Source organism: Hyperolius riggenbachi, chromosome 6 (genome assembly GCF_040937935.1).
Source record: "Hyperolius riggenbachi isolate aHypRig1 chromosome 6, aHypRig1.pri, whole genome shotgun sequence".
NCBI classification, from domain to species: domain Eukaryota; kingdom Metazoa; phylum Chordata; class Amphibia; order Anura; family Hyperoliidae; genus Hyperolius; species Hyperolius riggenbachi.
In genome coordinates this window covers 319,785,511-319,798,765 of record NC_090651.1, presented here as the reverse complement: position 1 = coordinate 319,798,765, position 13,255 = coordinate 319,785,511, and the positions used below count along the sequence as shown (strand labels likewise).

At 45.6% G+C, this 13,255-nt stretch overlaps 1 protein-coding gene and 1 non-coding gene across 4 annotated transcripts in view; both read left to right on the top strand.

Moving 5' to 3' along the window:
* BCL2L12 (BCL2 like 12) overlaps positions 1-9,394 on the top strand; it is a 64,354-nt gene extending 54,960 nt beyond the window's left edge. For all 3 annotated transcript variants that reach the window (XM_068241374.1, XM_068241375.1, XM_068241376.1), the window contains one exon: positions 6,054-9,394. In XM_068241374.1, coding sequence (XP_068097475.1) covers positions 6,054-6,101 — 48 coding nt within the window. In that variant the 3' untranslated portion in view covers positions 6,102-9,394. The remainder of the gene's footprint in view (positions 1-6,053) is intronic.
* LOC137523189 (small Cajal body-specific RNA 11) lies at positions 890-1,026 on the top strand. Its single transcript, XR_011022551.1, has one exon. It is a non-coding gene; the product is annotated as a small Cajal body-specific RNA 11 (non-coding RNA).
* Positions 9,395-13,255: the final 3,861 nt, after the last annotated feature.

Here is a 13,255-nt window from a genome sequence, read left to right as displayed (position 1 = left end):
TGTAGACTGGCGGCTCTGTACTGCACACGCGGGAGTGCTCGAGAGTGCGTAGTGCGGATCGGCCTGTCTTTAGAACGGTCGTGGATTAATGGGGGAGCCTGCTGGGGAACGCAGGGGCCAGGAGGAGAACGGGAAGGCTATATAGGACCCAGAGTCTTCCTTCTCCTTAGGTATATATCTATTTTTTTTTCTTTTTTTAATCAGCGCAGACTCCCTTTAAGAGAGACTCTACTTGGGGCCACGAGACTGCAATCTCTGCTCTGTGTGCCTCATCAGCGGCAGAGCTGCCCAATGAGAGCTGGGGAAGGGGTGGTAGGAACAGCCCCAGTGGGCTCTCCTGGAAAGGACACCCCTTCCCCTTGAGTTTGCCAACAAGCTGCATGTCGGCAATTTTGGAAGGCGGGGGCGCAGCAGAGATCAGCACATAGTGGACACAGGCATGTCATGGACCTGGGTGCCTCTGTGTCCCATCTGCCCCCCCCCCCCCCCCCCCCCTGCGCCGACTCGGTGGTGCCCATACATTTAGCGAAGATGGGCAGATTCAACCAAGAGACAAATCTCTCTCTGATTGAGATCTGTTGGCTTCCTATAAACCACAGGCTGATTCCCCATCAATTTCAGCATGAAACCGTGTCCCCCCAAATTTCTTATGTGCCCCCCAGTGCCTGTGCATTTATACTTGACCTGTCATGCTGTCCCCGATTGTCTGTGCTGTATTTCGCATTGGCGCCCCACTTGGCTGCTGACGTTATAGCACGTGGGGTGTGTGTGACATCATTTCCCTTGACTTAGATCCAGCATGCTGGGGACATCAGTCAATAAACACAATGTTCTTGCACTTACACGGCTGTGTGTGTGTGTGTGTGTGTATGCACATTTAGATTATTATCTGTCCTGGCCCCATGAGCGACCCCTCTTTTTTCCTCCATGATTAGAGAGAGCAGCGGCAGGACGCACAGTAATTCTGTCCGTTTAGGAGGGCTGCACACAGTGAGGTGCTCTCCCTTAAAGGCTCGACAGGACAAATGGACGTTTATCCAGGAGCAGAGCTCATTTTATCCTTAGCCGCAGCCAATCAGGCTTTAACTTCTAGTGATGTGACTTACAGTATATCTTCCCTGGTGTCTAGTGGTGACCCCCTTAACCACATAGTGTACTCTGGTGTCTAGTGCACTGCCCCTCTCACTTACTTAGCTTCCCTGGTATCTTATGGTTCTCCCTCCCATATAGCTTCCCTAGTGCCTAGGACTTCCCTACCATCTCCCCAGTATATCTTCCCTGGTGCTTACTGCGCCCACCTCCTCCCCAAGTATGCAGAGCAAATGTGCAGCAGTAACCCATGCTTCTCTTACCTCCTCCAGATTCTCCGGCAATGTCGTTCTCGCCTCTCGCTCTAGTGTCTGTTCCTCCTCCTGCTTAATGTGATTACATGCAGTAGGAGGCGATAAAGATGCCGGGCACTAGAGCAAGAACTGAGAGAATGGAATACAAATAATTGTAGCCCATAGGAGGGGAGAGAAGCACATACTGCATATAGTCTTCATACTGGGCTAGGGACCACAGGATGGGAGGTGCGCTCTTTTTTTTGGGGGGGAGGGGGGGGGGACACGGGTATAATAGTGGAATAATGCAAAATTTTTTTTTTTTTGGGGGGGGGGGGGGGGGGGGTTGAGGTTGTTTGTCAGGCACAAGACCATACCTAATAAGGTACGTCTAAATCCCTCCTGTTGTGCAGTCATCACCTGTTTATACCAGAATATTTTTTGTTATTTAATAAAACTGTACTGAGAATAATTATGCACACCCGGAGTTCAGAGTTTCTGACTGCATACTTTGTCCAAGTACATCTGTAGTGATAAGCATATGGAGGCAACCATATTGATTTCCTTTTAAACTATATCTGAGGGCTCTTTCAACACTGGCTGTGTTGCGTTTGGAAAATCGCAAGCCTTTTTAAAAACAAGTACAGTAAGGTTACAATTGGAATTGTGGGAATGCATTCATACTAAATGCGTTTCTGATTTTCTAAAAAGGCAATTGTAGTTCTGCTGCATTTTTCCTGCTTTTCAAATGAGGGCAACATAAAGAAAATCGCAAAATGCAAAACTTGTTTGCGATTGTATTTCACGTTTTTTGTTGAGAGAGAGCCGATTCTCTTGAAAAACGATGCATCCCCAACAAATTCAAAGAATATATTGGCTACTCGGTGTAGACTAGGGTGTCCTTGAATGGCTCTGTGCTCATACAGATAACACATAACATATAGTAGCAAAACAGAGGAAGGGAGTGAAGTTAAATGTGTCTCTTTACACTTTGCCTTTGACTATAAAAATGTTACTAATGCTCCTAGAAGGCATTCAGTATGAAGACCAGGGGGGGGGGGGGGGGGGGGGGGGGGTTGCAGTGGGTTTAGTCAAAATGGTTGGCTGGCAGTAGCTGCTTTGTGCTCATACAATGCCTCCATTAAATGGAACCTAATGCAAGAGGTATATTGAGGCTGCCATATTAATTTTCTTTTAAACCGTGCATATTACCTGGCTGTCCTGCTAATCCTCTGCCTTTAATACTGTTAGCCATAGACCCTGAACAAGCATGCAGATCAGGTTCTCTGACTGGATTAGCCACATGCTTGTTTCAGGTGTTGGATTCAGACACTATTGCAGCCATAGAGATGAGCAATGTTGCAATCACAGATGGTGTCCTGTTGACTCAGCTACCAAATGGTTGGCGTGGGCTCTCCTGGGGCATGGAGTCTATGTGGCTACGGGTCTTCACCAGAGCACCCCGCAAGGGTTGATGGCCGCTACCCCTAGTGGGCAACAGACTACTTTGCTGCCTGGTAGCCACAGGTCACGACCCCCAGGATTGCCCCACTGGTAGCACAAGAGAACAGTTGACACTGCGTATGGAGTTCAGTAAATCAGGGAAGGTACAGATTCGGCAGGCAGAAGCGTAGTCAGACAATCCGGATCAAGGCAGGCAGAGTTCTTTCAGCACGGGTAACAGGCCAAGGGTCGAGGCAGGCAGAGTTCGTTCAGCACGGGTAACAGGCTAAGGGTCGAGGCAGGCAGAGTTCGTTCAGCACGGGTAACAGGCCAAGGGTCGAGGCAGGCAGAGTTCGTTCAGCACGGGTAACAGGCCAAGGGTCGAGGCAGGCAGAGTTCGTTCAGCACAGGTAACAGGCTAAGGGTCGAGGCAGACGGCAGGTAAGTGAAGTCAGGAACAGGCCGGGTCAATATCAGAAATAAATCAGAAGGTTTGCGGGCAGAGTAACGAGCACAACTGCTGGCAAGCTGCATAAACAGACAGCAGTGTTGCTCTGTCCCAGTGGCTTTATATAGGCGAAAATGGTGGCAAATTTGAACGCTACGCATGCGCACAAAAGTCCGCATTACGGAAGCGCGCATGCGTACAAACTGATGCATCAGAATGCCGCGCATGCGTATATGCGTACAAAGCGCCGCGTCTTGCTATGCATGTGTGACCTCCCGTCTGGGGCGGAAATACTCCTGGCGTCACGCCGAACGGTGTGACGCGGTGGAACAAACACACAAATCGCCGTCTGGACCCGCGCGGCGAACCAGACGCTGAGCTAGACTACTCGGGGAAGGACGTTGAACGGGAAGGTGAGTATAACCAGCAAGACTGCCAGGCAACTGGTATTGCTTAAAAGGAAATAAATATGGAAGCCTCGCTTTAGGTTCCCTTTAAGGTCATGCATAAATAGCCAGTGCCCTCTCTGCTGCTTTATGTTGGACCTCTGTTGAAAATACTACTTGCCTGGCTGCTATGCAGATCCTTTACCTCATGTACAGAATGTTTTATGACACTGCAGGTGTGTGACTCGCATTGCTGAAAGATCAGTTAGACCACTGGGCAAAAGACATTTTTTAAAGTGACCCTGTACTTGGGCCCTACATACCAAATAAATGGTGATGGCTACGTACTAAGCAGTCCAGTCGTTGGTACGACTCAGCAACACTGGCTTATGTCTACTTACAGTGGTCTATTGAGCCCTGGAGAGTCCACATGGAGGATAATCAAATTACTACTAAATTACTACTAATTGCATTCCCACCTCCATACACTGCACAGCAGCAGCCAGGCTATGACCTAATCCAGGGGTTCTCAAACTGGGTGCCGCGGCACCCTGGTGCGACTCGGGCACCTTTCAGGGTGCCTCAGCACACATCCCAATCCTTTATGCAATATCATCAGGTAATTGATATACAATGTGGCTGCATTACCTGCTAGTTAACCTTTAGGCCCCGCAACCATGGGTGAAGTTGAACCTGAGAGGAATTGCTGTACCTAATAAGCATCACTAGCTACTTGGAGTGGGTCGTCGCCTGATAAGGGTCATAATGGCATTTCAGTAGTTGTTTTTTGCCGAGGGGTGCCTTGAAAAATATGTCAAAGCCACCAAGGGTGCCTTCACCCAAAAAAGTTTGGTAACCACTGACCTAATCAAAGGGCAAAGAGAGGGTGTGGCCGCTGTGGGGAGTGTGTGACAATATTGGCAGGAGGAGCCATGGCTAGACATTGTGTGCAGGCAGTTCAGCCAAGTAGTGGGACTTGGCGGAGCTCAATAGAGTACAGTTAGTGGCAATAGATGCTCCTGCTAAGGAGGTCCTGCTAAGGAGGTGAGGCTGAATTATACAGCCTCACTTCCAGTTTCCTGCCTTCTGACTAGGGATAAGTAAGAACTTTCTCATTAAAAGTGAAATCCTGCTACAGTGTGCCCGAGGCAAGAGCTGTGCATGCGGGGGTTAACTCGCCTAGCCACCGCCTCTTCTTACACTTCCTTCTACAGAATGGAAGTTCCGGAGTAGAAGGTGGCAGTATGTGAAGATGGAACGCAGCATAGAATGCATAGGAGGGGAGGCAGGGTGGCCAGGTGAGTTCTCGCCTGCATACATATGCTGTTGCTTCCCACATTGCAGGACGATCTCGCTTTTTATGAGCATGTTCTCGCTCATCCTTACTTCTAACCATCTACACTGGCAGTGTTCCCCAACCCTGTCCTCAAGGCCCACCAACAGTGGATGTTTTGTGGAAATCCACAGAGGTTGTTCTGAGACACTAATTACCCCACCTGTGAATGTTTTTGGATTTCTTCAAAACGTACTGTTGTTGGGCCTTGAGGACAGGGTTGGGGAATTCTGATCTACAGAATCTGCTGAGGAGAAATTAAAGATGGCAAACTCCTTATTTCTTTAAAGTTGGCGTTCTGTTTAGACAAAAAGAAAACATTCACAGAAAGTAGTCAGTAATGGTATACTCCATATTTTCCCCATAATGGACACTGCCATTGATGACCCTCTCCTAAACTAGCTTACTGGCTGTAATGCTGATCCTCAGTCCTTCACCTGGAACAAGCATGCATAACAGGTGCTCAGAATCTCCTTGGACTTTCCTGATCTATATACTGTACTTGTCCTATGTAAGTGACTTAGAGTATCGGCTATGACAGCCTTGCGATCTCTTATGAATCATTGACCTTAAAGTAGGAAGAAACGCCATATTAACTGGGAAAATCATCTGATAAGCAATTATTTATTTAGCTTACCTATCCTGTTTTTGATGTTCATTGTCAAATTTAAGAGAAATGTGATATGAAAAAAAAAGAAAATATTTCTGCTTGTTTTCATCTTTACGGTTTCTCTGTAGTGCCAAAAGTGACATCACTTCTGCCCTTTTTTTTTTTTTTTTTTCCCCCAACCCAGCCCAGCTACTGCCACGATTTACTGCTCCTCCCACAGCAAACATCAGCTAGACTACAGGCTTACTTTCTAGCCATTGTGTCTTTATCTTATTCGAAATAGGAAACTTTCTGTTAGTTGCATGCTGAGATAAGCTTGTTGCTGTAGCTAAGTGTCACCCTGTCCACGTACAAAGAAGAAAAAAAACTGGGCAACATATAGGAACATATATATTAGAAAAAAAATGGGTTTACATATATTTTTGGGGCACTATTTTTTGGCATTTTTTAAATTCATTTCTGGATGCTATAACCCCTTTAATCATCTTCCTCTCTCTCTTTGCTCCTTTAGGAAAACATTGTATCTCATGGAGATATCTCAGATCTGCAGATCGATTGAATCATTGGAATCCCCTACCTCAGACTTTCTCCTGCAGATGTGAAGGAGTGTGACATTCGCATTGTGACTATTGATTGTATCGGTGGACATATCTGCTGTTTATACTACACTTGGCATGATACTGACAAGACTGGTGCTTAGACCTTTCCAAGGTGACAGAAGGCGGTGAGCAATCTACAGCCCGTGAATTGCACATTTCTGGATACCTCATCTGAAATCTCAGGGAACACGTCTGCCAAACCTTTGTACATTTTATGATGAACACTTTATATGAAGTGTTGGCACCTGCTGGCATTTGCCATCATTTCACTGTTTGTTTTTTATATACGTATTTTTATAAAGCGCAACCTCCTTGTGAGCCTGAAAGGAGGATTATTTTTATACTGCTGTCAACTTGGTTTTGTAGGTTCCAAACTTATAGTTTTACCTCGTTTGGATACCCAGAATTGTTGTTTTTTTTTTACATTGGGTAGATTTTGAGGTGCTATCTAGCTTACTGGACCCGCCATAGGGAAATTCTGCTAATGTGATTGGGTGGGCAGCACCCTCTCAAATTGCTAGTTTTCAGATAGGTTGTAGTAAACTACACCCACACTATTCAGCCAATCACAACGCTTCATTCTGTGGAGGGTGCTGTGATTGGAGAACTGTTCCCTATCTGGTTTCCTGCTGGGTCTCCTAAGCTAGACTGGAGCCGATTCTGATGAGTGCAATGGTTTACCAGTTTCCTCTATCTCTATGGGGTCTGTGGTGGTGAATTGAGATCAATGTGATGCTTTCTGTACATTTTGATTGACCCATTTCCATGCTGTGTACAATGTGCATTCAATTTGCAAGCCAATTAAAATTACTACTACGTCATTGACCATCTGGAGTGGTAAGATATTGTTCCCAGCTCTGCCTACCTACAATGGCCATTATTATGTATTTATTTAGTACTGACACTTTATCCACAGAGCTTTTAAAGGGTACCTGAACTTAAGGCCTGTACACTCACTAGAGGGATGTCACCTGATGGGGATCAGGATCTGATCCCTCATTTGACATCGCTGGGTCAAGGCTGTACAGACACATGGTTAGCCTGCAGGGTGGGCGCACGTCACAGCAGCGCAGATATAACGTAGCGTGGGGAACAAAGCTATTGTCCCTTGGCGGAATTGATCTGCCTGGCGTATCGTTGGCCGGGTGGCAGTGAGGGTTTGGGGGCTACTGTCCAATTTTTTTTTTTTTTTATCAGAGGCTGTTGCTATTGGCCACCTCAACCAGCTTTTTAATCTAGCATGTCTACAGACCTTTAGATGAATATGAGGTCTGCCATGTTTATTTCCTGTTTTAAAAAAATTACTGATCTCAAGCTTCATTCATTTTGAGTCACAGACCTGCAGCAAGCAGGAGACCAATGAGGTCGAAGTGAGTATGAAATACTCATACTAATAACTACTACAGGTGGTGATTTACAGTCTCCCTGTATTATCCCTGTATCCCTGTATTAGTTAGCCACCACTTTTGATGTAGGCGAGCAGGATTTGAATCCAACTAATCATCTAACTAGCAAAGAGTCCGTGGGCAAGATTGCCTAACACTCCAGACCTGACTCCCCCCCCCCCCCCCCCAAGGAATCCAGTGCCGGAGATTTGGGCGCAGCCGGCGCCACCAGGCTATAAATTACGGCTATAGCGGCGCACAGAGTTTAACTTCAGCGCCGTCAGAAGACAGAGCTGAAGTTACATTTAAAACACTGTAATTCATCCGCCAGTAAAAGGCTTTCAGAATGATGTAATTCGGCTTTTGCTGGAAGCCAAATTACATCATTCCCCACCATCCACGTGGACCTAGAGGGGGAATAGTATTTAACGCTGCCAGGACTTGTGCAGCAGCAGGATAAGCTATACCAGCTATATTCTGTGCCCAAGTCTCATGGCAGCCAGTTATCTCCTATGCTCCCCCCTACACACACAGACACCAGAGTGGCTGCAGCTCTCAAGCTCTTTGGATCTGACAGAAGAAAAGCACTATACAGATGTTAGCATATCAGTCCAGTAAAACAAAAAAATCTTCAGAAAAAAACAACTTTATTTAAACATTTCCTGAAACAATCGGTTGGTTTGGTTAAAATTCGAATGCCTGGTACACACCCCATGGCATTTCCTGTCAAATAGATTGGTTGAAACTGTTCTTTCCGACAGGTCTGATCTGATTTCCGATCATTTTTGTAATTGATTTTCCGATCACTTCTATACAAAATTGATCAGAAAAACGATCGGACATCAGATCCGACCTGTCGGAAATAATCGTTTCGACCCATCTGACAGTACATTGCATGGTATGTACCAGGCATAATGTGTGAGGTACAGCGATTTTGTTAAGCCCCATACATACGCTAGATTAAAGTCGGCTGAGGTGGTTGACAACGACCGCCTCAGCCAATAATCCGGCATGTGTACAGTGACCCCCTGCTCAGCAAGCGATCTGCCAGGGGCATCAACCTGCTCAAGCATCCGCCAATGCCTCCCGTCACTGCTTGCCCCACATCCGCCCTGTGATGTCACGTGTGCTGCGCCGCTCCATCGGCCCTCTACCTCCCCGCATAGCAACAGAAGCGTCATCACCGGTACAGCTGACTCCATTATTCATTTATTATTATTTATCGTATTTATCAAGTGCTAACATACTACGCAGCGCTGCACAATAGCTAAATGGGTTAATATACAAGGTAGCACATACAGGAAACTCACAACAACATGTCTGTACAGCCTCAGCCTGGCAGTGTCGTTCGAGAGATTGGGTTCCGATCCCCAACATTAGTAACGTGTGTGTAGACTGGCCCTTAGATAAGGTTCTGGCAACCTGTTATAGTTATTCTATTTCCTTTTAAACAATGCACATTGCCTGGCTGTGCTGCTGATCCTCTACCTCTAATACTTTTAGCTATATATTCTGAAAAAGCATGCCCATCTGGTTCTCTAACTGGAGTCTGACTGGATTAGCTGCATGCTTGTTTCAGGTGGGTGATTCAGACACTGCTGATGCATGAAAGACCAGCAGGAAAGCCAGGCAACTGGTATTGTGTAAAATAAATGTCAGCCTCCATATCCCTCTCACTTCAGTCTGGTTTCTTTTAAAGATGAGCTCTGAACTCTGCTAAAACAAGCTCCATTTACCTTCCACCCTTTTTTTTATTTTATTTTTTATACCGGACTAGAGATCATCCATGAGATGCTAATAATTCTGGCTTGCATGCAAATTTAAAGGGACCCAGAGCAGGTGATAAAAACAAAATGTACACTTACCTGGGGTTTTTTCCAGCCCACCATAGGCCGCGAGGTCCCCCGGCGTCGTCCTGGCTCCTTCCCTGGTCCCGGCTCCGGTTACAGGACCACTTCGGCCTGAAGTTTCAAGTCTGGGTACCGCTTTCGTGTATAGCACCATTACATCGTCCGGCTGTGCCTCATCACGCCGGCTGGTGTGAGAGTCCTGCTCATGTGCGGTTCAGTCTTAGAGAACCACTCATGTGCAGGACTCTCACACCAGCCGGCGTGATGACGTGCAGCCAGCGGCGTAATGGCGCTATACACGGGAGCAGGAACCAGGCCTGACGACTTCAGTCCAAAGTTGTCCTGTAACTGGGACCGGGACTTGGGAAGGAGCGAGGAGGAACCCGGAGAACCTTGTGGTCTACGGTGGACTGGGAGAAGCCCCAGGTAAGTGTAAATTTTGAGTTTATCACCTGCTCAGGGTCCCATTAATGCATATGTTATGCAGCCTGGAATGGGGCCAATCAAATGCCTTTCCTGACAGTTTTGAATGGGCGATCTGCATACAATTTGCATTGAAGTGAAATTTGGATAAAATGCTACTTCAGTAGAGGGAATCCTCTGGATAATCCAGAGGATTCCTCCAACCCTCTCAGGCTTGCCTTTCCACCGCTGGGACCCTCTGAACATATTTAACAAGGGCTTGTGGCATATTCACCCGGCTGCACTACTGTCCATGTATGAGCTTGGCTGCACTGTGTGTGCGCAAGACAGCTTGCACAGTAGCATGGCGCCGCTTGTGCATGGCTGTTTCCTCCATGCTACTGCACCTTCGCAGTGTGGCTGCACTCATACATGGACAGGACTGTGGCTGCAAAGAAGGAAGAAGTTGGTCCCGGCGACATACGGTGGACTCGAGGAAGATTGGAGATGCCTCTGGAGCATCTGAAGGCATCTCTCTACTGAGATATCCAACTTTTGTTTCGGAAAGTCACGGGTTTTCTTTGTTTGCACACAAGCTGATGGATTTGCATGTCTTTCCATAATTAGGTGCTCCACTTCCATAGAATGAAAAATGTGCTGCATTATTTTGTTTTCTTTTTTCTTTTCTTGTTGTTTTCTTAGAGCAAACCTGAACTGAAAATGAATTTATGAAATAATTAATGGTATGTGTAGTAGCAATAGTATTCACAGCTTTCATGCAGACTCCTATTCCTACTTTCATCTTAAGGGGAATATTCTGCACAGCGGCCATTTCAGTTTGAGGAACAATCTAGTTCATTCAGCTGCAAACAAAAATGATGCACATCAGAGCTATGTACACATGTTAAAAATATCACTTTGCGATCACCTTGCATGTGCATAGACCTACTGTATGTCTCCTAAAGATCTTTCGTGACATGCGCAGTAAAGAGCTACCAGTCTTCAGGAGCACTCTGGCTCCCAAAGCCTCCTGTGGTGGCAGATTGAAACTGGGGTGACCGCGCTAGAACCAGGACACCGGGAGGAGAACGGGAAGGCTTTATAGGGCCCAGAGCCTTCCCTCTTCATAGGTATCTGCTTTGTTTTGTTGTTTTCACTTCAGGCTTGCCTTAAAAGGAATGTCCGAGGAAATGTTTTTAAGCAAGTCTTACCTTATTGAATAGTTCATGAATTGCACTTCTGATCAGTGCGATTTAGATTATCCCCAAATGGTTGCGTTAGGCTCCGTTTCGGGACCTGACCTCGGAGGTTGGGTCTCCCGAACCTGGAAGGGTCTGACCCCATGCTGTGGAACGCAGCCGCTGAAGTATGGCGCAGTGTGGGCAAAGCATGTGCATTGTCTCCTCCAAGAAATGCTGACGTCACCTAGAGGCAGGGCTATTATAGCAAAGGAAGTGATGAAAAGAGAGGGCGGACATGATGCGTACAAGTCCGCGACAATAGACAATGCGCATGTGCTGCCCAAAAGACAGAGAGACTGCGCCTGTGTGCTGCATAGCAGGAAGTTTTAAAGGAATTTACTACATTGAACTACTTCCGGGGTCATAGGCCAGTGAGGGCTCAGACACACTATAAGCGCTTTTTGGAAACCAGAGTTTTCTATCTGGAGGCCAAAAAATGCTCAGAAAAGCGCTTTTAGTGTGTCGGAACCCTAACGGATCGATTTACTCCCGAACGGTGGGAGTAAAAAAAAAAACGTGAATGTGGTTAGATTCAGCGAAAAAGAGAACAAGGTACTTTTTTATTCGTGATTTCATGATCAGGAATGTGCCCTTTTAAGGACAGAAAACGCTGCTTTTTTTATGGCGAAAAAAAAAAATGAACACGGGTAGGTTCTAAGTAGGCTTAGTTTAGAAGTACCCATGTTTATCCCATCATGTCACATGTCAGTTCCGGTTCGCTGTAACAATTTAAAGTGACCCTGACCTGAGTAAAATTATTTCAAATAAGCACATGATGTACTTGCAAATGAAGAATACAGAATAACATCGCTGTCTGTTCCTCTCAGAATCTCACCATTTTCTTCTTACAATGATTTCTTCCATTTCTGACAAAGAGTTTGTCAGAACTAAAATATATCTGTTGCTGTCAGTATATATCAGTTGCTTTCAGTTATAACTGAAAAGACAACTGATGAGCAAAGTAATGTCCACGTTTCCCTATGGCTCTAGTGGGCAATATTACAGTTTAACAGTGTTAACCAGGAAGCTGTTAATAGGTAATGGCCATTTTTTTTCAAAATGGAGGATGGAGAGCTCCATTGAACACAGTGGACAAATAGACCGCACGAGAGGAGAAAGATATTGATGAGTAAACTACACAGGCAACTGACCTGTGTATGTTTATATTGACTTTTAATTTTCAGTTCAGGTTTGCTGTAAGTTTAGGGAATCAGATTCTATAAGAGGCTTCCTATTGAAAACACTGTATAGACGTTTTTACACTTTTTTTAATACTGGTTTTTCACTGTACTGTATTTTTTTTTTTTTAACTTTAAGTCCCTCTAGAACAATGATGGCTAACCTTGGCACTCCAGCTGTGACAACTACAAATCCCATCATGCCTCTGCCTCCCCAAGTTATGCTTAGAGCTTTCAGAGTATTGCAATGCCTCATGGGACTTGTAGTTCCCCCACAGCTGGAGTGCCAAGGTTAGCCATCACTGCTCTAGAACCTGGTATGTAGCTGTGACAGGGTCCACAAAGATGTGATGCAAAATTGTAAATCTGTGATTAGAAAGAATGTCCTGCTCTGGAGATTTACCTTCATGAATTAAAAATAAATTGAATGTTGCTATGAGTTCTTTTCTAGGGATTTTGTCATCCTTTCTTGAATTCAACTTCAGGAATCAAATTTCAGCTGTTGTGAAACATTCATTTTTTTCACCCTAAAGCTGGCCCACTAATGATACAATCTTTTTCATCCAATCTTACCATTTCTATGTAATATAAGGTAACTCCCTATATTATCCATTCAATTTATTTACTTAGTTTACCCTTCTACTACATAGATTTGGTAAAATTGGATGAAGATTGTAGTTAGTGGCCACCTTAGGTAATATTGCAAAAATGAAGCACCTCATTCCTTCAGGGGATCTTCCAACCTTACTTCATGCTTTCATCACATCACAGCTGGACTACTGCAATGCCCTCTATGCAGGCCTTCCAAATAAAGACCTACACCGCCTGCAGCTAGTAAAGAATGCTGCCGACAGTTAACAAGCCAACCCAGCCACTGCCACATAACACTAATCCTTTGTTCACTTCACTGGCTACCCATAACATTATTTTCAAAATTGTAATGATGACATTCAAATCCCTACATGACCCAGGCCCTGGATACCTGAAGGATTTGTTGCCATTGCATCACACCTCCCACAACCTCAGATCAACAGGATCCAACAACTTGACCACCCCCA